This window comes from Canis aureus, chromosome 5, assembly GCF_053574225.1.
Source record: "Canis aureus isolate CA01 chromosome 5, VMU_Caureus_v.1.0, whole genome shotgun sequence".
Taxonomy (NCBI): domain Eukaryota; kingdom Metazoa; phylum Chordata; class Mammalia; order Carnivora; family Canidae; genus Canis; species Canis aureus.
The window spans coordinates 70263065-70288741 of record NC_135615.1 but is presented as its reverse complement, the minus strand read 5'-3'; the positions used below and the strand labels follow the sequence as shown (position 1 = coordinate 70288741).

Here is a 25677-nt window from a genome sequence, read left to right as displayed (position 1 = left end):
TTCTGCAGGTCAAAGAGGAAGCCTGCTTCCTAGAAGGGCACTGAGCTGTCACACAGAGGCAGGACTCACAATGGGGCAAGAGAGAGGATTCTAGCCCTGGGGGGAGGTTGGCCTCGGGAACTGGATTCCATCCAAGTTCGTGCTGACAGCAGCCCAGAGGACAGAAGGGCTGAACTGGGTCAACCCAACACACCTGCTGGGCCTCACTGAGCTGCTTGCTCCCAACCACCCACCCACCTTCTTCCACTGCAGGGAGGAAGAGCTTTCTTATCTTCATCCCCAAGAGTAACAGGATTATTACACTGTTGCCCATGATAAGGTCCTCCAACAAACCACAATGTCTGGTGTCTTGGCTTTTGATTGAAATTCTGTTAGATCACTATAGACATTTGGTGTAGACTGGTTATCACACTGATCTAATGATCCAGCTAGCAAGTACAGATGTCTGTGCTTAATAAAAAAGAGGGGGGAAAGTTATGATTTAATAAATGCAGTTGTCTGGAAGATAAAAGTAGGGCTTGAGATAATAAAAAAGACCATGCTGTGAAGCTTGGGGTGGTGCCTGTAGCCCAGAGTGCCAGCCCTAAAACGGTGATAGAACACATGAACCTGGCCCGCCCCTACACTTCAGCTCCACCCTGGTAAATGGGACCAGCCCCATGTGGGCCATGTCCCCCTAAGACGCTTCTTCCTACACGGTGTGGTGGTGTATACAGCAGGTACTTAAATGGTCACTGAACAAAGAATAAATGAGTGGCCAAATGGATGTGCAGATGTCTCTGTAGCTAGGAAGGTGTGATGAGACATGTGAGAGTCTAGAGTTTTGTCCTTTTATTGAAGCTTACAGTTTCACTGAACTTTTGGCCCCGAAAGAAAAAAATCACAAATAACAAAAGAGCATTGGCAGTGGGAGGTGGCAACTGTCCCCTGGGGACTGGAGCCAAGCAGAGAATGGAGGGCAAAGGAGGGGTCCAAGCTGCAGAAGGGGAGCCTGGCCAAGGATGCCCAGAGAGCAGGCTGTCTGAGCTCCCCAAGCAAGGACAGCACCCAGGCAGCCAGAAGTCAATACACATGGATTTGGGGCATGGGGTTGGTGGGATCCGAGCCGCTTGGTCCTGCAGACAAACCTCTCTCATGCTTGGTTAGCTTCCACTTTGGAGAAACTGGATTCATCTGACAAGACGAGATGCATGAGGGACCTCAAGTGCTAACAGCAAAAGGCTGATGACCACTACCACTGGTGTCAGGGCGCAGAAGGAAAAGCTACAGGCTAGAGCCCAGCTGACCAGACACTAACTCCCCTGCAGTGACTGGCATCTCCTGCTCCTGGCATAAGGCTGGGCCATTTAGATACTCAGGACTCTAAGGACATTCAGCTTCCAGTCCTCTCTTAGGTCAGGCCACTACCTGTGTGGCTTCAGCCCAGGTCCCTGTTATTTGGTTGACTGTGACATGGGATTCCCAGCCCTCTTTGGAAACAGTGCTGCATCAGGCAAGGATCTTTTTCTAGGAGGGGCAGGAAAAGAGGAGAGGCCCACATGCCTCTCCAACCCTCAGGAGCCAGGAAAGGTCCCCAGTACACCCACTCTCTCCAGATGGGCTGCATCATAGCATCCGAGAAGCTGTCATGGTGACGAAGTCCTCGAAGCTGAGCCGAATGTTGCCCTGCACGGCTGTGTCCTTCTCCCTGAAGGCCTCGGTCAGCACCTGCAGCTGGGTGCACACCTGGATGAAGCGGTCTAGCTGCATGGCAGGGTTGGCGGAGCGTGGGCAGTAGCGGGAGACCAGGAGCTGGGTGAACTGGGGGCTCAGGTTGTAGCCCATCTGGGACAGAGCTGCAGAGGAGGGGCACACAGAGCAGACACAAAACCTTGCCTTGAGCACCGCCATCAGCCAGCTCTGGGGAGCACGGCAGTGCAGGGGACTGTGAGGAGACACGCACCAGAACAGAGGAGACAGAAGTCCCTGGGGTCTGTCAGAGACGGCAGGAGCCCAAGAGGGGCTCTCTCTGGATGCTCCCCTTAGCTGGAAGGCCCCAATCCCTTTCTCCAAATCTCCATTACTGTCTGTTTAATCAGGCCCATAGGATCCCAGAATGACAGAGGGCTAGCCATGCTCATCTGTGACTCATCTGCACTAGAGAATGAAGCCTGAGCCCTCAGGGAGCCCCCTGCCCAGGGCAGACATCAGAGGCAGTGTGGCCCAGAGGCAGACATGATAGGCCTGCTCTGGAGTCAACACAGCCCCTTGGGCAAGTTGCTTAACCTTGCTAATCCTCCATCTTATCATCTCTAAAATGGGGATGAGACTTAGTTTGTAGGTTCTAGTAAGGATTAAAGGAGGTTATTCTGTGAAGCACTTGGCATAGTGCTTGACACATAATAAGCACTCAGTGTTATTTGTTAAAAATAAAATCATCATCATGTCCTAGGAAAGGCTGCTGGGCAATTCCAAGGTCACAGCCTTCGTGCTCCTCTGTCCCTCCACCTGGGTGGGAGGCTTCCTTTCTTCCTCTCCGTGTATCTACAGCCCAGGCTAAAAGCTCCCCTTTTGCTCTGTGGCCCTGAGGCAAGTCGCCTAAACTCGGCCTCGGTTCTCTCATCTGTAAAAGGGCAATAGTAAGAGATCCCTCACCTAAGAATGGGGAAGAACAGACAGTAGCTATCACACGGGGAGAGTGAATGAAGTGCTTACTTGTGTTGACACAACAAGCAGTCAGTAAATATAAATTTTGTTGTGATAGTATCACTCTCACCAATATCTGTAACGGGACTGGGCAAAAGAGGAGGTGATCAGTACAGGTCATGTCCTTTCCCCTCAATGGGTGCAGCCACGGTGAGCTCACCCCCACCCCCACTTAGTCTCACTGAAATCCACAGCCAGGGCAAGGGGCCAGGTTCTCTGGAGAGCCCTTTCTCCCTCCCAGGTGGCAAAGCTCCCTGTCAGATTCTTATCACCCCACTAACCACCCATCTTCTCAAGTCAGTATTGGAACCAGACCTGGAGCTATGGCCTCAGGTCATCTTAGTCTACTGCAACTTTTAGTGTGATCTCGGTCCCAGAGTTGGGAAGGAAACTGCCTTCTAGCAGAGCTGGCAACAGAAACCACCTTTCTGAGTCCCTATACAGGGCTCTTTCCATTCTTTATGCTAGCAACTAGAGAGGAAAGAGCCCCATGAGCCCCACATGCTGACTTCCAGGTCCCCTGGGCTGCTGAGTTCCCATCCCCGAGGCTCCTTTCCGGCTGGGTCTGTCTCACCTAGCAGAGCCAGGAGGACCATCACAAGGGAGTGCAGGCCTCATCCTGGAACCAGGTGCTCCCTTGCCCTGGATCTTGGCTCAGTGCCCCAGCCAGATCACAGAATGGATGCGGAGTGGGCCTGTGTTGAGGACAGCACATGGACAGCTGGTAGTCAGAAGCTAGAGGAACCCCCTTCCCTGTCACAGAGAGCAAACAAAGAAGTCCAGCTTTGCCTGTCCAGGGTCCCTACCATGGTCCCCACCTTGCTGCAGCTCCGTGTGGCTAATGGAGCCTGAGCGGTCCCGGTCATACTGCTGGAAGAGGTTCTTCCACTGCTGGATGAACTTCCACAGGGCTGAGAAACCATAGACGTCGATGCGGCCTGACTTCGTCTTGTCAAACATGTCTTAGGGAGAGAAGGAATGGAGGGAAGAAAAACTTCGAGACTGAGGGCCAGAGTAGGAGACTCCCCAGAACCTCAGGCCTGGGGCCCAGATGCCTGGACCTGAGACATACTCTCGTCAAGTGCGGACCAGCCCCCACCCGGGCCACTCTCAGCCCTAGCCCTTCCAGAACTGCAGTTTCTCTGCAGGCCTGGCAGCTGACTCCCTCCATGCCATCTGCCACCAATGCAGGGAGTCCCATTCTGCAGAGCGGAAAAGTGAGCCTGTGACTCCACAAGGTCTGGAACTTGAGAAAAAAATCAAAGGGAAAGAGCTCTCCTTCTAGAGGATTTCACCTTGAACCCAAATTCCTGCCTGAAAGATTTCTCCTCCAAATGGCTGCCCACCCACCGTCAGATAGTAGGGAGCTCTCCCCTCCCCAAGCCCATGGGGAAGGGCTAGGACTTACTAATCATCATGAGGCATGTCTCGTCATTGAAAGAGGACCAGTTGGAGTTGACCAGAGCCTGCTTCAGCTCCTTGATGGAGATGTAGCCACTGTGATCGGAGTCCACTGACTGGAACCAGGAGTAAGCCTCAGGATCCACATTGGGAGGAATGCCACCTGCACAAAGGGATGCAAACCAGAGGAGTCAGAGGCAGGTCTCAAGGCCAATCCAAAGACATGCTGGGAGGACCAGGCCCAGTGCCTCCCTGGGGACAGTTATCCCTTACCCACAAAGCCTCACAAGTCCACCTACCCTGCCTTCCATCAAGCCAACAGCCTTGCTCTGATGGAAGAGGACCTTGGATGTAAACGCTATGAGTATTTGTAGCTGGCTTCTATTCTGTGAATCTCCTGGGATTTTCCTACAGTGTTTCAGTCATTTCTCTCTTTGATCTTAAGTTTCTAAGGAACAGGGAGTTTCCAGGTGACTAACAATGCTAGGAAAAGAAGGGTTATCTCTTCCCCACAGACTGGGAACCCAAAAATGTTTGCTGAGCAGTTAACATGCACAGCCCAGAAACAGGTATTTTGAGAGTTGCAGCAGCAGGGGGCTCTCTGATGTGGGAACCAGGTCTGATCCATGTCTGACTCCCCAAACACAGCGACAGTGGACATACTCTATCAGGAGCCACGGGAGTGTATGTGGCCACAGAACACCATCTCTTCTTGTTCCCCATCAGCTCCAATGCATAAGCCTCACTGAGGAGGTGTCAGACATTTCTGTCACCTCCTCAGCCCCACGCAACCAGAGAGCTGCCCAGTTCTGTACCTCCTCCCCGCTCCTACACACCTGCCCTAGTTCAGACACCTCTCACGTGGACTGTTGTAACAACCCCAAAGGCCTAACCAAATCATCCTTATGGCTACTCTCCACCACTCTTCACTTGCTACCAAGTAATCTTTAAAATCCAGCTCGGTTCTAACCCATTCCCCCCAACCCAACTCAAAACTCTTTTGAGACTCCCCACCACCTACAAAATAAAATCCAGCATCCTTAATACAGCATTCCGAGTCCCCCTGCAATGTGGTCCACTCTTGCCTACCGCTCCATCTCTGTCCCCCTCTCAGCTCTGTTCCATCCCAGATGAAGCATTAGTCTTACTCTTAGCCATCCCTGCTTATTCCCACCACAGAGGTTTTACTCCCTGTTCCCTGCCATGGAAACCCTTCTCCCTCATCTCTGCATCATTTCCTGTCCCCCTGCAAGACCCAAATAAAATGCTATTACTTCCATAAAACCTTCCCTCTTCTTCCACCTCTGGACAGGCTTCCTTTTCTTCTCCTTTTATACACCTTCTCTCCTATGGCTCTGATCACCTGGGTACATGTTTTCTTCTACCCTCTTCCAGGTTAGAGTTGGAGCAACCTATGGCAAGATGCCCCCCTAACTCATTTCTGAGTCCCCAACGGCTAGCACAGAGCCAGACACAGACAGGGAAGGTGCTCAATTCATGCCACAGCTGGCCTCGTGGCTTAAGGCCCAGCTCCCCTATTTGTGTCCTTGGTTTATTTAAATTGTTTCAGTTTTCTTATCTGTAAAATGAGGAAACAGGAGCATCTACTTCATCAGGTTATTGTGAAGACACAATATATGAAAATCTTGAAGTCAGCATCTGGTATAATCTAAGTACTATCTAACTCCTTACTGGCGCTGTTGTGGTTCAAGTAGCTTTGTGTGTCTCTCAGAAGGTGGAGGAAAGTATCATTCATTTGGAAAGACATGCAGGGTAAAGGGGTGGGAGATGAAAGTGAAGTATACCGGCCTATCTTAGAGAAAAGCCAGAGCTATACAGGACTGGAGAGCCTACAGAGTGAACTGGCCACCCAGAGGGCTCCTTCCCACAAAGCAGCATCAGAGGCAGCCACCAGCTGTGGTGGAGCACAAAAGCCACCACCTAGGCCCAAAGGCGAGGCCTGAAGAAAACAGTCTGCTTGACTGAGGGCCTAGTCCTACCTCCGTGTAAGGGAAATCCAGGCAGGCCCCAAAACCCCTTCCTGAAACAGCAGCTGTACCACAGGGAGTGAGGGCCATGGCGCTGGGACAGAGTCTCTGGGACATGTGGTCTAGGCATTTTGCCTGACAAAGCCCAGGCTCTGGAAGCAAAGAGCACTGATCCTCATTAGCTGGTGTGACTTTAGACAAATGATTTAGTCTTCTGAGTACTGCTTCCCCTATTCCCAAAACAGACCTACTTCCCAGAGCTATATGATGGGTAAATGAGAGAACAGCAAAATGGAGCTCTGGCAAAGGGCGTGGCCCCGCATGCAGGCACATCTTCCCAGAGGAAGGGCCATCTGAAAGGAGGAGAAAAGAGCTACGACGGGAAGAAGGCAGGCAGGCAGCAGGGGCAAGGTGTGTTCAGAGGCACACAAATGGGACTCAGGTGGATGGCAGGGAGGGGCCGTGGCAGGCATTGGGGCTGGGTCTTGAGCACCTTTAGGATCTTTCCTGAGGGCAGTGGGGCACCTCCAATGGGCAAATGTGTCTCATCATAGAGCAAGGTGCTGGCACTTTAGATCCTGGACTCATCCAGGGGGGCTGAGGTGGGGCCTTCCAGGTGACTCCCATGCAAGTGAGCTCTGGGCCATGCTTTAAGCAGCACTGCTGCAGGGAGACATAAGCCGCACCAGAGAAAAGGCCACAGTGGCCACACAAGGGGAAGCTGCATACGGTGAGCAGCTGAGAGTCTGAGGGACAGCTTTCCTCTCTCTACAGCCCAGACATGGTCTCCAGCCTCAGGCCCCAAAGGGATGAGCCTCCCAGGCAGGGGCTCCTTTACCTGCAGCGACCTCATGAGAGCTCACAGACGAGATTTTAGAAGGATGAGTAACTTCACCATGAAGCTGCTGAGCTGAAAGCAAACAGTCAGAAACTCGGGGCTCTAACAAGATCAATGCCACTGACTGTGTTTAGAACCCCCGAGGTGTGAGCTCTTTCCTCAGGGCCACCTGCCCAGGAATGCGTGCTGAGATGCAGCAGCCTCCCCACAGGGCCATTCCTGGGAGGCCCTGCAGGTGCACCAGCGCGCAGCCTAGAAGCTTGGTCTCCCGGGAATAAGCATTCTGTGAAGAGGCTGACTAAATTAGTTTGGGAGGAAACAGGGATCTAGACACTCACCTTCCCTGACCTGGCTGAGGTCACTCTGTCATTTTCACTGAGCCTGAAGCCCTCTACCAGGACTCTCTGCCTCCACTGAATCTCCAAGCCCCCTGCCCCACCCCGCCCTCCTCATCCAATTCCTCACCTTCAGCATCTCTGCTCTCTACCTGCCCTGCATCCCATCATTCTCCTGTCTGCCTCAATATATCAATCGGGGGTGAGGCCCTTGCCACAAGTGCTATCACATGACATGCTCGATACCTCTTCGCTGAGAATGTCCCAGAATGAGTCCTCCCACAGAATATTGCATATTAAGCCCTTCCCACTGTACCCAGTGCTTACCTGCCCCTTCTCATCAAATCCTTATTAATAATCTTGTTAGGTAGTGGCATTCACCCATTTTACAGATGTGGACATTGAGACATAAAGAGGTCAGGTAATTTGGTCAGATCAGTATGTGGCCTAATCTCAAAAGCCCAGGCTCTCAGCAACTATGTTTGCCTTTCTATATAGTGGCCAGTCTCCCTCACACAGAAATGGGTTCTCCCCCACAGTATACCGCTTTCAACTATTTGCTAATCCATGCCCTCCCCCCAACCCCATAAGAGCACTGTACATCCTCTCCCCTGCCTGGTGGCTTGCAGAGCCCCTGCACGAGAGGAACATCCACTTCCATCCTACTCATGTCAGGCTTGACCAAGAGATGTGGTTTGGCCAACAGCATATGAGTGGAAGTACTTCAGCACAGAAGCTTTTAAGAGACATTGTGCATTCCTCCTAGCCCTCCCGGTTTTTCTTGCCACCAGAACAGCATATCCCAAATAAGGGCTTCTCCTTCCGCCTGGATCTGGAAAGAAAAGACACGTGGCACAGAACCTCAGCAGCCAAATCCACAGCTGCTGACGCGTAAGCAAGAGTAAGTGCGTGTGAGCAAGCAATAGAAATAAATGTTTGTTGTTGTAAGCCGAAGTGATTCTGGAGTTGTTACCACAGCAAAGCTAACTAGCAGACTTCTGGTTCTGCTGATGCAAGCTGGAGATACAGGCAAGATGCTAGGGTGCCAGTGACCAGGCTGCCTGCGTACCCACAGGAAGGGCAAGGATGGGCCCTGGATAACCCAGCATAGTCAGAGGCACCTGGAGTCCAAGATCCTTACTTACCTGGAGGAGGTCCCTGTCCATAAGGCCCAGGATGCTGGGCACCGTAGGAATTTGGAGGTGGCTGACCATAGGGGCCCCCCGGGGCCGCACCACCATATAGTCCTCCTGGAGTTCCAGAGGGGAGCCCCCCATAGGGTCCCCCACCAGCTGGTGGTCCATAAGGCCCTCCGGGGGCAGGACCCCCTCCATAGCCACCACCTGGGGGTACCCCACTGCCATACTGTCCTCCACCATGGGGGGGTCCGGGGTAGTAGCTACCCGGAGGGGCTCCGGGTGCTTGTCCTCCACCTCCTGGGCAGCCCTGCAAGAAGAACAAAGTACCAGTTAGAATGGGAAGGCCAGAAACCAGCCAGAGTATGGCACTTTATAGTCACAAACCATTGCTACTGCCACTCTTTCAACTGATCCTGTAGGCAGGGCTAGAATTATGACGTCATTGCTCAGACGGACAACCTTCTAGAGAAAATAATACCTACCCAAGGTCATACCACCAATGACCTGTGGGGAAGGGCTGGAATCCTGCCCTCCTAGCTCCCCTTTCCATCATATCAAGAGGCTCTGTGATGGCCTGGGATCATGTCTGGTTTGCTGCTTTGTCCCTAGCCCCCAGCGCTGAATGGATGCTCAGTAAATATTTACTGAATGAATGAGGAAGCATATGAATCAAAATCCCAGATCCTCACCCCGTGCTACCTCCATCTCCATCTGGACAATGCACAGTGCAAATGCAATCTCCATCACACACACCCTGACCCTCTTCAATCATGAACACTATATCCATTGCACGGGCTCATCTCCAGCATGTCTTCCTTATCTTCCAACAGCTCGAGATACAAAAGCATTTCCCCTTCTCACTCATGACTCTGTGAGACAGGCAGGGGAGTCCCCTGATCCTCAGGCACCATAGTGGCAACAGTGAGAGTCGAAAAGGACCAGTGTGAGTTCCAGTTTTGCCACTTCCTAACCAGACTAATGACTTGCCATCTCGAAGCCTCCATATCCTTTGTTCTTATTCTCTTAAATGGGAATAATAGTGCCTAACTCCCAGGTTGGCATGTGAATGAAATGAGACCAGACACATGAAGCGCTCTGACACAGGAGGAGACTCCAGTCCAGAAAAATCGCAGATAGACTGTGTGGAGGGAGGGGTCGTGGCCAGGACCCAGGCCATCTGTACATTAGCACGTACAAGGGGTCGCTCCCTCTCTTGTCCTCGTCCCCACACCACTAGCCAGGGAGCCCCACACTCAGTGTTCATGGCTCTGAGCACAGAGCACAGCCCCAACACAGCTGCACACAGGCTGGGCTCAGAGGTCCAGGGAGCAGCAGGGCCCAGCTCTGAGGAGGTACCACCTAGACTTGTTCTAGATAAACCTATAAGGCACACTAGTAGCCCAACTGCTGAGAGCCTGGACTTGCTCTCTTTATTGTGGAGTTGTTTTGTTTTTTGTTTTTTTTAAGATTTTATTTATTTATGAGAGACACACACACACACATACAGAGACAGAGACACAGGCAGAGGGAGAAGCAGGCTCCATGCAGGGATGCCGGACGTGGGACTCGATCCTTGATCTCCAGGATCAGGCCCTGGGCTGAACTGCTGAGCCACCATGGGGGCTGCCCTCTTTATTGTGTTTGACAGCGTCTGGGACACTTGCCCTCAAGGCTGAGGCCTGAGGCCGAACTTACACTTCATCTTAAAGGAGGTCTGCTGGTTGAAGGAAGGGAGGCTTCAGGTCCTTCCCTCCACCTTCCCCACTGGGCATGCTGGGAGCTCTGCTGCCCTGGAAGCCGCTAGAGCTGGCAGCAAGACTTCTTTACAGTGAAGTCACAGACCAATCTCAATTCAAAACTGCACTCACCAGCTGAGTTCTCGCTGGGGGCCCCCGGGCTCAATCTCTGTGCCTGCTCCCTCACAAATAAAATACAATAATCTCTCCCTCACTGCATCACTCTGCTGATTACAAGAAATAAATGCAGCAGAACCTTGCCAGTCTAACTTTTAGCTAAAGACTCTTTTGATAAAACTTTAAAAAACTGATAAAAGTGGCTTTGGTTGAAGCACGGTGGGGGTTTCATAGCCCCAACCACACAGGGCCCGCCTTTGTTAGATCCTCAGGGAGCTCTGTAAACGCCCCACAGTGACTCAAGAGACAGTCTGAAAACCACTGATGTGAGAAAACAAGTTCTTACAACAGTGCCTGGCATAGAGCAAATGATCTATAAATCTTGGCTGCTGTTTTTATCATATTCATCATCCTCAGCCAAGCCCTGGAGCAGGTAAAATCTTGGAGGGGGGGGGGGCGTATAAAGGTGTGAAACGGTCTGAAGGAGCTTCCAGTGAACTGCAGAAGCACAGAAACACTCTCCATTAACATCTAACAAAACAGCATAAGGAACCAGGTGTTTCAAGTGGACACACAAGCCTGCGCCATGAACCAGAAAGCAAAGAGGGTGATGGAGGGAGTTTCCATGAGAAAGCAGCTTTAAGCTGGGATGAAAAGAATGAAAGAGATTCCAAGAGAGCTGGAGCAGTGTGATGGGAGGGTGCCCGGGAGGGGGCCGTCTAGCCTAACCCTTTCAGGATCTGGATGGGGAAACTAAGAGGGAAAGGGTCTTGTTCAGATCACTTGGAGCTGGAGGCAGAGGTGGAGCCAGACCACCCCCCCACCACACCCGCGGGCTCGGTACTCCCACTGCCCTGAGCTACAGTGCCGGTTCCTTAAGCAGCAGGGCACCGGACTCCCATGCTGGATGGAGAAAGGGATGGGGGCCCTGCAGAGTCTGGGCACACCCAAAGAACAAGCCGACCCCAAGCCAAAAAGCAACTGCTCAGCACCCAGCCCAGTGAACAAAGCTATAAACTGTCCCTGGCCTAGGGCACCTGAGGCACAGGCCTTCCCCCTGGGAAATGCCCCCAGACCAACAAAGCAGGTGCTACTGGCAGGTCTTCTGACCCTGTCACTGTCACACATTCCAGGGACCTGCTCGGTTTGGTGCAGTCTGGCAGCAGCTAAATCCTTTCCTATCTGTCCTGTGTTAGAACCCTCAGCACTACGTTTCACAGAGCACTTTGACAAACGCACAAATGCCAACAGTCCCCTAACAGAACAAAGGAAGGTATTAGTCGGTTGCTTTTCAGAGGAAGAAACTGAGGCACACGACTCCAAGGACTTCATCCGGCAAGCACTTATACAGTGTGCCGTACTAGGCAGGGGTGCAAAACTAAATAGGGCCTGTCCCTGAGGGTCCCATCAGTGATTAAGACACAGTTCGGTTGGTGCCACCAAACTCTACTTAAATGCTATTAAGGAGGCACAGACAGGAATTTGTTCTTTTTTTTGAGTGACAAATGAGCAATCAAATGAAGAAATGCATGAAGTGGGTCAAGGAAGGCTTCCTGGAGGAGGCAGGAGTGATACTGAAGCTGGCCTTGAAGGATGCCCAGGTATTCCCCAAAAGGAGAGCAGGAAAGGACATTCCAGACAGGAGGGAGAAGACGGGCACAGACCTGTGAGTGAGCCCAGAGAGATGGGGGGAAATGGCTGAAGACCAAGGGTGGGGGCAGGAATGCAAGGTGAACTCAAAAAGGCAGACTCTTTCCACATTCCTTGACCAAGCTCCCCTCCTGCCGCATCTCGGTCAGTAGGGTGAGTTACCAGTGTCTTAGAGGACCTTCTATCTGTCTGTGTCTCCTCCGTGCAACAGTGGGCACCCCAAGGCCAGACACTGGGCCCCATTCATCAGGGCACCCAGGCTCCAGCACAGTGCCTGGCACCTGCAAGCCTCCATAAATATTTGAACAGATGAATACCGCTCTGAAGAGTTTGGGCTTTATGCCTGAGGAAACAGAGCGCCATAGAAGGGTTCCCAATAGAGGAGGAACGTGATCAGAGCCCTGTTTAGAGAATTAACCAGCAGCGGGGCGGAGGATGAGCTAGCGGGGGAGGCAGCAGCCCAGGTGCTAGGCAGGCAGGGCTTGAACCAGACAGCGGACTTAGACGTGGAGAGGGCAGGATGGATTCTGAAGCTATTTCAGAGATAGGCTAGACATGACTTGATAGCTAATTCGATTAGGAAAGAGATGGAGGGGGGAGGAAAGGGAAGCATTCAGAATGACTCAGGTATCCAGCATGCACAGATGAAGCGGAGCCACCAACTGAGGCAGAACCCAGACCGGGGAGGAAGTCTGGGGACGATGGTTCCCAGGGTCACTGAGTTGTTCGTGAACGTCTCAACCAGACACAAAAACTGGAGTCCCTGACTCCCTGTTCTTTTATGCTACTCCACGCTGCCAACCCTTCTGAGATTTTTCCCAAGGGCATTTCGTGTTGATCAACACAAGATTGAGGGAGGGAGAGGGGGGAAGGAAGGAAGATAGGCAGGAAGAGTGCAGCAATCATGGTTCTGGAGCAACACAGAAAACTATCCCTAGGTCTTTTTTTGCCCTCAAGATTTTATTCTCAAGTAATCTCTACACCCAACATGGGTCTCGGACGCAACCCCATGATCAAGAGTCGCATGCTCCACATGCTCCGCTGACTGGGCCAGCCAGGCGCCCCTCCTTAGGTCTTTATTGATTGCACATAAACTATATTTGATATACTGGGGCCGGTGGGGGAAGGGGCAATTAACATTTTCCTGAGGCTCTGCAAGGTGCCTGCGGTTCAGCTGGCTCCCCCTGAACTGAGTCCTGCGAAGGAAGTGCTATTACTCCCATGTTACTCATGAGAAAATTAAGGTATAGGGTTTACTAGTGTGCCTGTGATGACACAGCTAGAACTGGTGAGTTGGGATTCAAAACAGGGCCTCTACCCTACTACCTTCTGTTGTTCTCTCAATTGTGACTGAACAGGGATTGTCCTCAATATGATGGATTCCTACAGTGGACAAGGCCGAAGGGGGAAGGGCTGGAAGATGATTCAAGCCCGGAAATCAGGGAGACTCAGAAGAATCTTACTCTTTTTTCACCCCAGCACCTAGACCTGATTTGAGAGGCATGGTACTAGAAGAGATCTCAAAAAGCCTCCACTCCAACCTCTAGGGAGATGATGCAGCATCATTTTGGATCTGTTTGCATTCCTGCAAGTGGTGGGGAGCTCACCTTCTCCTAGATAACCCACTCAGGAAGTTCCATATCTTCCTTTGGCTCTGAGGGTTCATCCCAAAACGCTCGTGAAATTCAGAGATATCAAAGGTTGGTCCATGCGGAGTCCTGATGGGGAAGGGAGTAAGCTGTCTTGCAAAAAGAGGCCTGTGCTCTGGGGCTGCCCCATAAGTGTCGGCCAGAGGAGGCTAAAGCACATATTAAGGGGTTAAACAATCAAGATGACAGGAGTGGTTTGGGCATTCACCAGCAGAGCCTCCTAAAATATTTAAAGGCCAGAAACCTGCAGCAAATGAACAGTGGGCCAAGAGCTCTCCCAAGCCTTCAATTACGGCCCTGTGCTGACACTCTAAACATGTTCTGTCCAGCTTCATCTCTCCCGGGCTGTAGACGCACGTATCCAACAACCTCCTGGACCTTCCCTCCAAACCTACCCCTCCCCTCTGTCCTCAGTCCCCCACACCTGAAGCCCTAGTGCCCTCCTGGGACCTCCTCTTTCGTCCCCTCCATCAGCCCAATTAGGGATCAAGTTTTCCCAATCCTACCTCCCAAATGCTTCTCTTTGCCAGCCCGGCGTTCTCTCTAACCAAGGGGGTACTTCAACGGCTTTGAAACCAGTCTCCCTGCCTCAAGTGTCTCCTGTTTCAGTCCAGTCTCCCAGTGGCCCCAAGGTACCAGCTCCGAAGCACAAATGACAGAAGACTCTTCTACGGCTCCCTCTACAGCTCCCTCATTAATCAGGATGAAGTCCAGCCTCCCTCAAAAGGCGTGCAAAGTCCTTGAGGATCTAGTCCTTGCTTAGCTTTCTGGTCCCATTTCTTAGTCCTTCCCCCTTCTTCACGGTATATTGATCTCTTGAAATTCCTCCCAAATACTGGACTCTCGTCTGCTGACCTTTGTGCATGCTATTCCCTCTACTTTCTTGACTCAGCTAACACATACTGGTGACTCAGCTTTTGGCTTCAATGTCACCTCCTTTAAGAAGACTTCCTCCCACCCAGACTTAGTTAGGCATCCCTCCTGTGCCATTCTAGTACCTTACACTCACTCCCATTTAATGTTTATCACACTGATTCCACAAGTCATCTATTTGTATTGCTCTTTCCTTGGAGTATTTACTACATGCCAAATGCCATGCCAAACACTTTACACGAATTACCTCCTTTAATAACTCTTGAGGTAGGTACTCTTATGACCCCATTTTAAAGAAGGGGAAACTGAGCCTTGGACTTTGGCAAGAAATTTCTGCCAGGAAATGACAGAGCAGGAATGTGAAGGCAAATCTCTCAGTCTCAGACACCAAACTCTCAATCACTGAAACCCATCAAACTGCCCCCACCACCCAGGACCAAAGGGTAATTGAGTTTCACTACTCCAACACCCAGTCCATGCTCAAGGGCCCCAGGGCTGGAGGCAGCAGAAGATTAGAGTTTATTGGAATCCTGCTATGTTCTGGGCAGAGGGGAGGTGGCACTAAGCCTTTGTATGCTTTAAAACCACCAGGTGGGGATCCCTGGGTGGCGCAGCGGTTTAGCGCCTGCCTTTGGCCCAGGGCGCGATCCTGGAGACCCGGGATCGAATCCCACGTCGGGCTCCCGGTGCATGGAGCCTGCTTCTCCCTCTGCCTGTGTCTCTGCCTCTCTCTCTGTGTGTGTGACTATCATTAAAAAAAATAAATAAATAAAAATAAAAATTAAAAAATAAATAAATAAATAAATAACAAATAAAACCACCAGGTATTTTGTTGGAATACCTTGGACCAGGAGTTGGACAGGTGGACAGGGTATGATGGGGGGGATAAAAGCATTTCTTCTATTCTAGACACTGTTCTCTCCATGCTCTTTTTCAGAATTTCACTCTGAGCAGAAGCCCAGGCCATGTGGCCTAACAGTGATCCCAGCAGCAAGAGCCACCACCAGGCACTGGCACACACTTGGTATCAGCACAGTGCCAAGCTCACTGCAAGCTTTATCACAGTTTGTCTTCATTTCAGCCCTATGAAGTATTATTCCTCCCTTCTTAAAGGTGAGCAAACTGATGGTCAGAGCCCTTAGATGGTTTGTCCAAGGGCATATAACTATTAAGTGCTAGAATTAGGATTCTAGCCCAGTTGTATCCAACCTGGAAGCTTAGGCTCTTAATTTCCATGTTACTGCCTCTAAGATGCTTACAAAATATCTCCAGAAACTTATTAAGATGTAGATTCCTGGGCCCTTCCTGGGTATGGAATAGGTCTGAGGTAGAACCCAAAAGTGTGCCTTTTTATTTTATTTTATTTTATTTGAGAGAAAGAGAAAGAGAGAGAGTGAGAAAGGAGAGAGCATAGCTGGCAGGTACAGAGGGGAAGGGAGAGAGAATCCCAAGCAATCTCTGTGCAGAGTGCAGAACCTGATGCAGGGCTCAATCTCACAACCCTGAGATCATGACCTGAGCTGACACCAGGTCAGATGCTCAGTTGACTGTGTCACCCAGGTATCCCCAAAGGTGTGCTTTCTAAACAAACTTCCTGGTGATTCTGACACAGACCATCCACTAAAAAACAACGCACCATAGCAATGTTTTCCCAAACTGTGTTCCCCCAAGATAGTAGCTGTACCAAAAAATGACCAGAAATTTTTTAAAAAGGGGAGTTGGGAGTGGGAGGTAGTTCCACAGTTAAATAAGTTTAAAAATACTGCATATTCTATCCCTCAATGGCAGATTTACAAAAGCATATTGACAAATTAAGAATTCTGAGATGCCCCGTGTTGAACAAACTTATTCATGGAGTATTTCATGGAGTATCTCCCAAACTTATTTAACCACAGAATCCTCCTCTATTAGCAATACCTATTAACATTTCCTAAGACCCAACCAATGGAATGGAGCTTTGGAAGCCCTGCTAGATTATACTTCCTCTTAACATCAGCTTTTTTTTTCTACCTCTGCTAAAAATGCAACGAAAAGGAGCAAGCCACTTAACCTCTTTGGGCTCCTTCCTCAGCAATAACCTTGGGACAATAATCTCTGCTAGCATGCTTACAGGACCTTCATCACTGAGATTAAAAAGGTTCAAATACTGTGTACAAAAGCCATACAGGGCTGTACTCCCTCACCTCTCTTTTGGCATGGGACTATACTCAGTTGATTGCTAATATCCCATATAATTTTATTTTCCAATTTTCCCTGCATGGGTTTTTAAATATTTAATTTATTTATTCATGAGAGACACAGAGAGGCAGAGACCCAGGCAGAGAGAGAAGCAGGCCCCATGCAGGGAGCCCGACCTGGGACTCAATCCCAGGTCTCCAGGATCACACCCTGAGCCAAAGGCAGACAGACGTTCAACCACTGAGCCACCCAGGCATCCCCCCTGCATGGGTTTTACCTCCTAAATTAGTATGATCTTGGGCAACTCAGGAGCCTCTCTGGGCTTCAGTTTCTTAAAATAAAGGGACTATTTTGAGGACCCTCCTGGCACTGACCTAGGAGTCTTAAAAAAAAAAAAATCCAAATACTAAAATACTGTTAGACTCTTAGAAGTACCAAATGCTTTACAAGCATGACAGCTTGCTATTCATGACAGCTCTCTCAAGCAGACCCTATTTATTGGGCCCTATTTTATGGACGGGGAAACAGGCTCACAGAAGCAAAATACCTTGCTTAACGGCTCCTAACTATTTAAGAGGTGGGGCCAAGGGGTGAACCTGCTGACTCCAGGCTGAACTTAACCACTCTACCGATCCGTCATCCAACAGAGGCTTCTGGTCACAGAATCCCCTGGCTGTGGTGCTCTTGGCTGGATCGAAATGGGCTGGGGAGGGGGTAAGAGGTCTGTGCCGACAGCTTCCGGGTTCCGCTGCCCGCCCGGGGGCCTCGGGTAAGTTCTGCGTCTTCTCTGGGTTTCACTGTTCCCATGCATGAAACGGAGGGGTCAGCCTAAACGAGCAAGGTCACTCGTGGGACCCGCAGAAGCGGGTCAATCAAGATTCTCCCGATTCTTCGCACGCAGTACGTCAGGGGTGTATTTTTATCCGACGCCCCGAACGTGGCAGGCGCAACCAGTTGTCTCAGTTCTGCTGGCGCTGGTGAGCCCGCCGGCAGCCCCCCGGGAGCCCCGAGGAGGTAATCAGAGCCTCGCCTGATTACGTGGGGTCCAAGGTCCCCAAATCCTCACGGGCGCGACGTCAGAGGGGGCGCGACGCGACCTCCCAGACCCGCAGTCCTGCGTGACGTGAGACAGGCGCGACCGAGCAGCCTTTCGCCTTCCCTGGCGCGCGAGACCTCGCCGACGCCGGCCTCCGCGTAGGAAGGGCGCGGAGAACGCCCGGACAAGGCGAGGCGGCGCCTGGGCCTGGACTCGGCGAAGCCCCTACCTGGAATCGCCCGCCCCCCCGCACACTCACCTGCCCGTACGGGTAGCTGGCCATGGCGACTCGACGTCACACGTCGGCGAGGGGCGGGGCTTCCCGGCCCTAAGCCTGCCCCGCCCGGGCCGGGGGTGGGCCCGCTTGTGATTGGGTGGCCGCCGCCGTCAATCCTGGACGCCGGGACCGACGGAAGTGACGTTCTAGGGCGGTGGTCGGGTGCCTGGGGAGAGGCCGGGGTGCTAAGGAAGGGGTGAGGGTTTCCGGAAACCCTGCCAGCCTGCGGGCGGGGCCGTTCTTCCCTTTCCTGCCCTGGCGTGGGCCCCGGGGCTGCTCAGGCCCGGGTATTCAGCGAGAAACTGGAGTCGGGTGTTGCGGCGGTGGCCATGTTTTAACCTGGCAAATGGGGCGCCTGGTAGCGGGTGCTTGCAGTCGTCACGGGAAGTTTCCGCCCGCGCCCGCCGGAGGAGGGCCCGGGCGGTTGCCGTGACGACCGGAACAGACAGAGGCCTCCTGGACAGGGGGGAGGCAACGGCGGGAGTACCTCGCTCTAATGTCAGGACACCACGTGCCAGTTAGTAGCTTTGGAGTGAGACCCGTGGTCTTTGGGGAGGAAAACCCCCGGCCACCAGAGTGGGAGGAAAATTAGATCATCTGGGCTCTCTTCGTAAAACAGCGATACTGTGGTCCGGAGAGGCAGCGACTTGCCCTGGTTCACAGTGGGCGGGGGCAGAGGTGGCCTAGAGCTGCTGTCAGTGGTTACCCGGTTCTCAGCGGGGAGGTCTGGACTGTTCCCCCAAGTCAGTCCAGTTCTGTCACTGAGTGACCACGTAGAGTCATGTACTTGCTTGCTCGTGGTTCAGGCTCTGCACTTGTTTGCATGCTTACTTGACTAAGGGGTTAAGCTCTTCCACGTGGGCATAGGTATGTGGTTTTTCTTGTCCTATCCCATGTACCTAGGAGAGTGCCTGGCACGGTTTTTTTTTTTTTTTTTTTAATCGATAAGTGAATAAGGTGTTACGAGGTGTTATCCATTCCAGACCATCTATCTATCTATCTAGCCAGGCACTTTCCAAAATCACTGTGCTCATCATGCTACCTGCTGGCTGGACAGAGGCTACAACGACTCCATCTGCACCTACAAAAAAGGCCCAACGTCTTCATTCTGGCCCTCGAGACCTTTCACATATGACCCAACTTCACCTTGGCATTTGGTATTGTTACTGTGCTATATTCCAGCCAGCCTCATGTAAGGGTTCTCTTTGTTATTTTCCTCAAAACGTATTCCCCTCTTTTATCCCAGAAAATTCACCCAGTCTCTCAGGCCAAAACCTAAGACTGTTCTAGTGTGGTCTCTGTCTCTCCAAATGTTTTCCCACCTCCATTTGCTCGACTTCAAAAGTAGACCCACATCTGCTCTTTTCTCCCTGTTTGCGCTATCACCGTAGTCCAAGACTCTGTCATGTGTGGCCTGGATCATTGCAGTAGCCTCCCAATCAATGTCCCTGCTTTTGTTCTTTCTCCTATTTTCTTCATGGAGCAGCCAAAATGCTTGTCTTAAATGTAGATTGGGTCATGTCATTCCTGGGTTTACTTTCCTTCCCATAACTCTTAAATAAAATCTAAACTCAGCCTTCTGACCTTCATGGCCTTGCCTGTATCTCCAGCCTCACTTCCTGTCCCTGCTGTCCCCCTCAATTCACTCCAGCCATGCTGGCCTGGTCTCCACGCCTGGAACTGAGCTCATTCCCACCTACAGATTTTTGGATTAGCTCTTCCCTCTTCCTGGAATGCTCTTCACTGGCTGGCTCCTCCTTGTCATCCAGGTTCTGGTTCAAATATCACCTCCTTGGGTGGTAGTGGCGGGTGAGGGGGTGGTTCTGGACACCACATCTAAAGTAGCATTGCTTCCCCACATTCTAGTCATCTATCATATTACAATATTTCATTTTTTCAAAAAAAAAACTATTTCATTTTTTCATATTACAGTATTTCACTTTTTTCATAGTACTTGTCACTACTTGAATTGTCTTAAAGTTTACTTGTATATTGTAGGATTGTCCTCTTATTCACTCCTGTACCCCAGTACCTAGAATAGTGTCTGGCATGAATTTAATAAATGTTATTAGGTATCACCATCGTCATCATCATTATCGTCATCATTGTAGTCCTGTATTGAATAATTAATAGGTGCCTGATGTAGTGCTAAATACAATAGTAAGTAAATAGATTTTACTATTCATTTATGAGGAGCTGAGGCAGACAGAGGCTAAGTGACTTCCCTACTAGCAGAAAGATAAATGGAGAGGTTAGGATTTGAACCCAAGTCCACCTCTTTTAACTACTCAGTAGTTTAACTACGTAGTAGTCTTGTCTTTACCACTGTAATCCCCCTACCCAGTCCAAACAAACAAAAAACAGGTAGAATTGAATTACAGAATCTCAGAGGAAGAAGTTCTAATATCTGGGCTGAAGGTCAAGGGGTATTTGCTGGGAGAGAGAATAGGTGACACCTGGACTGCAAACGGGGGTCATGCAATGCACATTTTATTCCACAAATATTTTAACCCTATTGAGTTCCCACCCCTTGCCAGGCTCTGTTCTAGGTGCTGAGGATTAAATTTCTGTGAAGATCTCACACCCTTAGCCCCTCTACCCAGCAAAGGGACTCTTAGGAGAATGTTCTGTTGGATGTCTGTACTCTTTGGGGGCAAGAGCATCTAAGTCATCTCTCAGGCACTGAGACTAGCCGGAGCCAATGTCCAGGGCTGTGCCTCTGAGGAGCTGGGGCAGGCCCAGGTGTGTTTATTTTGGAGCAGGCTGGATAACACAGAGATCAGGAATTCCAGAGCCTGAAAAACAGTCAACTGATTTCCAAAATCTCAACTACCTGAGGCAGACAGAGGTGGGTGGGGAAGTTCCTGTTATTGTTTCAGCTTTAGCCAAAGGGGAAAACTTGGATTCCAGCCCTTTTTAGAGGATAGAACACTTCCCTGAGTTCATGGAAACCCTGTGGTTGATTCTTTAGAGGTGAGGCAGAGCTTGGTAATGGAAGGCCCATCCACTGGAAAATACTGTCTCCCCTAGGGACACATCATTCCCCCCAAGCTTCCTGGCTCAGCTCCAAGCTCCAGTATTGCTTACTGAGAAGGAATACCAATGACCACCTAATTATTGTGGAATTAATTCTCTTTGATTTCAACTAGATCCATTTCTGAAATTTAAACTGCAGTTGGATGCTGTGGATGAGAGGTTGATTTGCAGCAGCTTTCCACAGAACCAGCAGAAAAACGAGAATAACAGACGTGGCATGTTGGCCACACTCTCCTTCTGTTATGGGATCATACAGAGAATACATTGATATATTCTATTCCCATAAATTATCCAAGACCAAAACAAAAAGAACTAGTCTTATAAGGGGTTAACAGGCCACATGTGAAGGAAGCGGCTAGATTCTGTTGAATTCTGGTGACCTGGGAAACTATGATGACAAAAGGGAAGATTTAAATTCCAGAAGACATCAGATCCGGGGTTTTTCTCTGCAGAATAAACATGCAGCAGCCTTTTTTCCCTCTTATAGAGCAAAGAGTTTTTCAAATTAAGGATCCTCCAATCCCTTTTTCACTTTACCATCAGTGAACTCCCCAGCAGGCAAACCTGACCCAACACCCCACCCCCTTGTATAAAATCTTTGCCTCCCACTGTCTGCCCTGCTCGCATTCCACATTCCAGCCACCAGCAGCACTGTCCCCTGCACCGTGCCCTTGTCACTCAGCAGGCCATGCTTAACCACCTCTGGACCTTGGCACGTGGTATTCCCTCCGGCTCCATTGATCTGTGTCTAGACGAGGTTAGGTCCCTCGGCCCTACGCTCCCATGGTGCCTGCTACTGCCCCACCATCCCACTTTATTTGTAATTGCTTGTTTAACTCCCTGCTCTCTCTGTAGACACTGTTGGTGCAGGGGGCCAGATATGTCTTGTTTGCCTCTGACTCTCCAGAGCCTAGGACAGTTTCTGGCACAAAGTAGTGAGAGAAAAACAGACTCCTCGAGTTAGATTTTGCTAATCTGAATGAGCTGTATGCTGCCTTTAAAAGCCTGGACTCTCATGCAGCCCATGTGGCTCAGCGGTTTAGTACCTGCCTTCGGCCCAGGGTGTGATCCTGAAGACTTGGGATCGAGTCCCATGTCAGGCTCCCTGCATGGAGCCTGCTTCTCCCTCTGCCTGTGTCTCTGCCTCTCTCTCTCAATCTCTCATGAATAAATAATAAAATAATAGAAAAAATAAAAGCCTGCTGCTAAGACATGAAGGCTAAAGAATAACAGGGCAAGAATGTGAGAAAACTGACTGAAGCTTGTGCCCCTCCTTCCTTTCTCTTCAGTTTACCCAGCTCCTGAATTTATGAGCAAAATCCATGGATTTTTTTGCTGACCACAGTAACAGAAGAGACTATAAAATTCAGCTTTCCATCTGGTTCTTCATGGTCCAAGAAAATACAGTAATTCCAAACTCCAGGGAGACAAGCACTCAAATCATGAAAGCCTAAACCAGCCTGTTGTAGACTCTCCTAAGAGTAGCATGAAATGTGACTCAGGAAGAAAAGTGAAGAAAGCATCATTTACTGTGTACCGATTGGTTCCCTGGTGGCCCTCAAAGGGTAGGAGTTTGATGCTTCCCCATAGTGAGATTCCCCTCTGGCCTTCAAAGCCAACCCGCTCAGTCCAACAGCTGGTCCTAGCTTCTCTCTCTACTCCCGCCAATGTGCTCCTTATCATGAGGCCAATCGCCAGCTACCACTTTGCAGACTGGGGCCCAGAGTGGAAGCTGGCCTTCCGATAGGAATGCTTTAACATCTGTCCTCCTCCACTGTCCAAAACTGGCTGCTACTTCGGTGCAAAGATGATGCGTTTGCTTTTTAATGTTTTATGTTAGAAGGGGAGTTAACGGAAAATTGCTGATGAGGGACAAACTCAGAATCGGCGCCCCGTTGATCTAAAAGCATCACGTGAGGCACTCGGGCGTGCTTGGGCCTCTGCCTGATGTCATTCCCCTGGCCACTGGTACGCCTCTTCTCCTGGCAGGAAGAAAATAGGGCAAAGGTTCTGAGAAGCCATCAGTAGACTGGTCTCTTGGTATTCGGGGCCCAACTGAAGAAGGAGATTTTCAGAACTGTGCTAGTAATACCAGCTCTGGAGAGATGACAGCCAGTTTGAAGGCTTCAGGCAGTCTGGATAAGCATCTAGACTCTGGGTGCATTTCTGAGTCTGCTCTGTGATCCCTTTGAAGTTTATCCAACTTGAATAAACCTTCTAGAAAGCTGGGGCCAATAAAAAGGCTTTCTTTAGAAGTCCCTCTGGATGTGCCCTGTTGCTTTCTCACAGGGCAGCCAGCCCATCAGGACAAGAGATGTGAAAAGGACAGACGGAAGAGGCTTGAGACGGAATGTTTCCATAATATTCAACTTGCTGTCTTTTTTTTTTTTTTTTTTTTTTCCTTTTCTTCCTGGCCTTTTTATATATGGAGGAGACAGGAGATAGATCACCAAATTCCCAGTGGCCTTTGACGACTTCGACCTTAGATCTGATCATGGCTTGCCTGTGACCCCTTTGCACATATGCAAACTGTTTCTAAAGGCCGAGGCTAAGATGTGCAGGAAAAGCACCAAAAACATTAGATGAACAAAGTTTAACAAAAGACGCCATTTGCAGTCCAGGAGAGCTGGTGACAGGGCCATGCAATGGCACAGGCAAAAAGTTTCATTTCATTTCCTGGAGAAGCAGTCCCTGGTTGCCTAGGCTGGGAGCTGAAGCCTATCTTTCCTGTTTGCACAGACGTTTTAATCACAGAATTACTGGAGCAGCAAGAAGGGACTGCACGCTTGGAGATGCAGCCAGGCAGGTGAATACACCTCGGGGCTAGGTGGCGTTTCCCCAGGTGCAGCCTGAATTGGCTCTGGGCCACTCTCAAGAAGTAACTAGGGTGGGCAGCCCCCGTGGCTCAGTGGTTTAGCGCCGCCTACAGCTCAGGGCGTGATCCTGGAGACCCCAGGATCAAGTCCCAGGTCGGGCTCCCTGCATGGAGCCTGCTTCTCCCTCTGCCTGTGTCTCTGCCTCTCTCTCTCTCCTCTCTGTGTATTCTCATGAATAAATAAATAAAATTAAAAAAAAAAAAAGTAACCAGGGAGGATGGGGTACCAAACACCAGTTTCTCTAGGGAAGCAACCAGGAAGGGGCCTTTATGAGCCATAAGCAGGGTCTTCAAACCTGCTTTTGGCTCATTTATGGGAACAAGCTGAGTGATGCCCCTTCTCTGACTTTGAGAAGTGTGCCACGGAGGGCAAGACACAAGTTCCGCAGAGGACTGAAGCAGGACTCAGAAGCATCTAGAGAGGGGAGCTGAGCTGTGGGCATCCTATACAGCAGCATACCCCAGCTCCGCTGGTTGACCACAGACATGAAAGGCCCTTTTTTTTTTTTTTTAACTCTAGGAATAAATGACAGAGGGGTATGACAGAGAGGCAGTGGCAGCACCAGAGAACCCCCACTGGAAGTGGGGTTGCAGGTAGTTTTGTTCATTTATTGATAAAAAAATATTAATAGCAATTCAGAAAAACAAAACATTCACAACCCATCACAGAGTCCTGTAAGTTTCAGCCATATGTTCCCAATGGAGTCCTTCATCTGACGGAGCTGGTGGTTTCAGCCGAAAGGCCCCTTCATGTTCTTCATGGGTGGGTACTGCTGCTCCATTGGCATGGCTCCAAAGCAGTCAGAGGGGTTACAGTGGCCAGCCTTGCCCGGCTGGCCCATGGGACCTGGGGGCCCAGGGATGCCAGGAATGCCTTGCTGGCCCATTGGTCCAGTGGCACCCATCTTGCCATACCCTGGAGGGCCTTGAGGACCTAGGGAGGGAAGAGTCAGAGGAGGAACATCAGGAGACCCAGGTGTCAAGAATAGAAGAAACCATGGTCATGGTAAATAATACTTTACATTTGATAAATATTTGTCAGGTTACAACGGGTTTAACGTGAAGACTTGATCTGATCCCCATGATAATTTAACAATAACAACAATATTATTGGCTAGTTTTATTGGGAGCTGCCATGTGCCAGGCACAAGGCGAGTGCTTTTGATGCATAAGTCAATGAATCTTCACAACAATTCTGTGAGACAGAAACTATCATCTCATTTTGTAGATGAGGACAGAGAGATGAGGCTGAGAGACATTGCCCATGTGGTAAGCAGTGAAGCTAGGTCTCAGAGCCAGGCCAGCAGGCTTTGGTCACTTCTCTTTTGTCTCTACAGCCTGACTTAGTGACCTCATCAAGGTCAGACAGCCAGGATGATGCCGAGCAGGACTTGAGCTCACATCCCCGGGCCCCACCATATCCGACTGTCTTCCCCTATGTCTCGCTAGCCTAGTTTAGGACTTGAGGATGGACCCTGGGTCTTCTGCTCCCTTCCTTCAAACACCTGGCATTACTGTAAATGTTGGCTGATAGGCCTGTGCTATTTGAGGTTCTCCATAACTATATTGTGTTGCAAAACAGATCTCAGCTGCTCAAGATTCATGCTCTCAAATTCTGGCTCTTCCTACCTGGCGGGCCGGGGAGACCATTTTCTCCTGCAATGCCGATACCAATGTCCCCTTTTTCACCTTTGGTACCGGGCAATCCTGGGACAAAAGAAATAAAATAAGTCCTATTCCTGAGCAGAAAAATGACACAGCCGGTCAGATTAGTTGAAACACACACACACACACACACACACACACACACACACACACACACAAATCAGACTTACAATAGACCTCATGCATGCTCATGCCTGCC

The 25677-nt window shown here is 50.4% G+C and overlaps 2 protein-coding genes and 1 long non-coding RNA gene across 8 annotated transcripts in view; 1 reads left to right on the top strand and 2 right to left on the bottom strand.

Annotated features, from left to right (window-relative positions):
• Nucleotides 1-808: 808 nt before the first annotated feature.
• On the bottom strand, nt 809-18041 carry PEF1 (penta-EF-hand domain containing 1). The gene is made up of 5 exons (XM_077898764.1): nt 17885-18041; nt 8393-8693; nt 4094-4249; nt 3504-3647; nt 809-1835 (listed from the first exon to the last, which is right to left on the bottom strand). Exons 1-5 carry the CDS (start codon nt 17906-17908, stop codon nt 1606-1608), a joined length of 855 nt encoding a protein of 284 aa, XP_077754890.1. The 5' UTR covers nt 17909-18041; the 3' UTR covers nt 809-1605.
• Nucleotides 17062-25677, top strand: part of LOC144314524 (uncharacterized) — a 21018-nt gene continuing 12402 nt past the window's right edge. Inside the window, exon 1 of the long non-coding RNA XR_013380418.1 lies at nt 17062-17358. This is a non-coding gene — a long non-coding RNA (uncharacterized LOC144314524). The remainder of the gene's footprint in view (nt 17359-25677) is intronic.
• COL16A1 (collagen type XVI alpha 1 chain) overlaps nt 24409-25677 on the bottom strand; it is a 49024-nt gene continuing 47755 nt past the window's right edge. For all 6 annotated transcript variants that reach the window (XM_077898757.1, XM_077898761.1, XM_077898760.1 and 3 more), the window contains 2 exons: nt 25443-25520; nt 24409-24747 (listed from right to left, as the gene is read on the bottom strand). In XM_077898757.1, coding sequence (XP_077754883.1) covers nt 24545-24747; nt 25443-25520 — 281 coding nt within the window. In that variant the 3' untranslated portion in view covers nt 24409-24544. The remainder of the gene's footprint in view (nt 24748-25442; nt 25521-25677) is intronic.

What these genes read in the sequence shown, in the direction of transcription:
- PEF1 (XM_077898764.1), bottom strand. Translation starts at nt 17,908, where the DNA reads ATGGCCAGCTACCCGTACGGGCAG. An exon ending in CCAGCTACCCGTACGGGCAG is followed by an intron (nt 8,694 to 17,884) that starts GTGAGTGTGCGG and finishes TTCTTCTTGCAG; the next exon opens with GGCTGCCCAGGAGGTGGAGG. An exon ending in TGGACAGGGACCTCCTCCAG is followed by an intron (nt 4,250 to 8,392) that starts GTAAGTAAGGAT and finishes CCCTTTGTGCAG; the next exon opens with GTGGCATTCCTCCCAATGTG.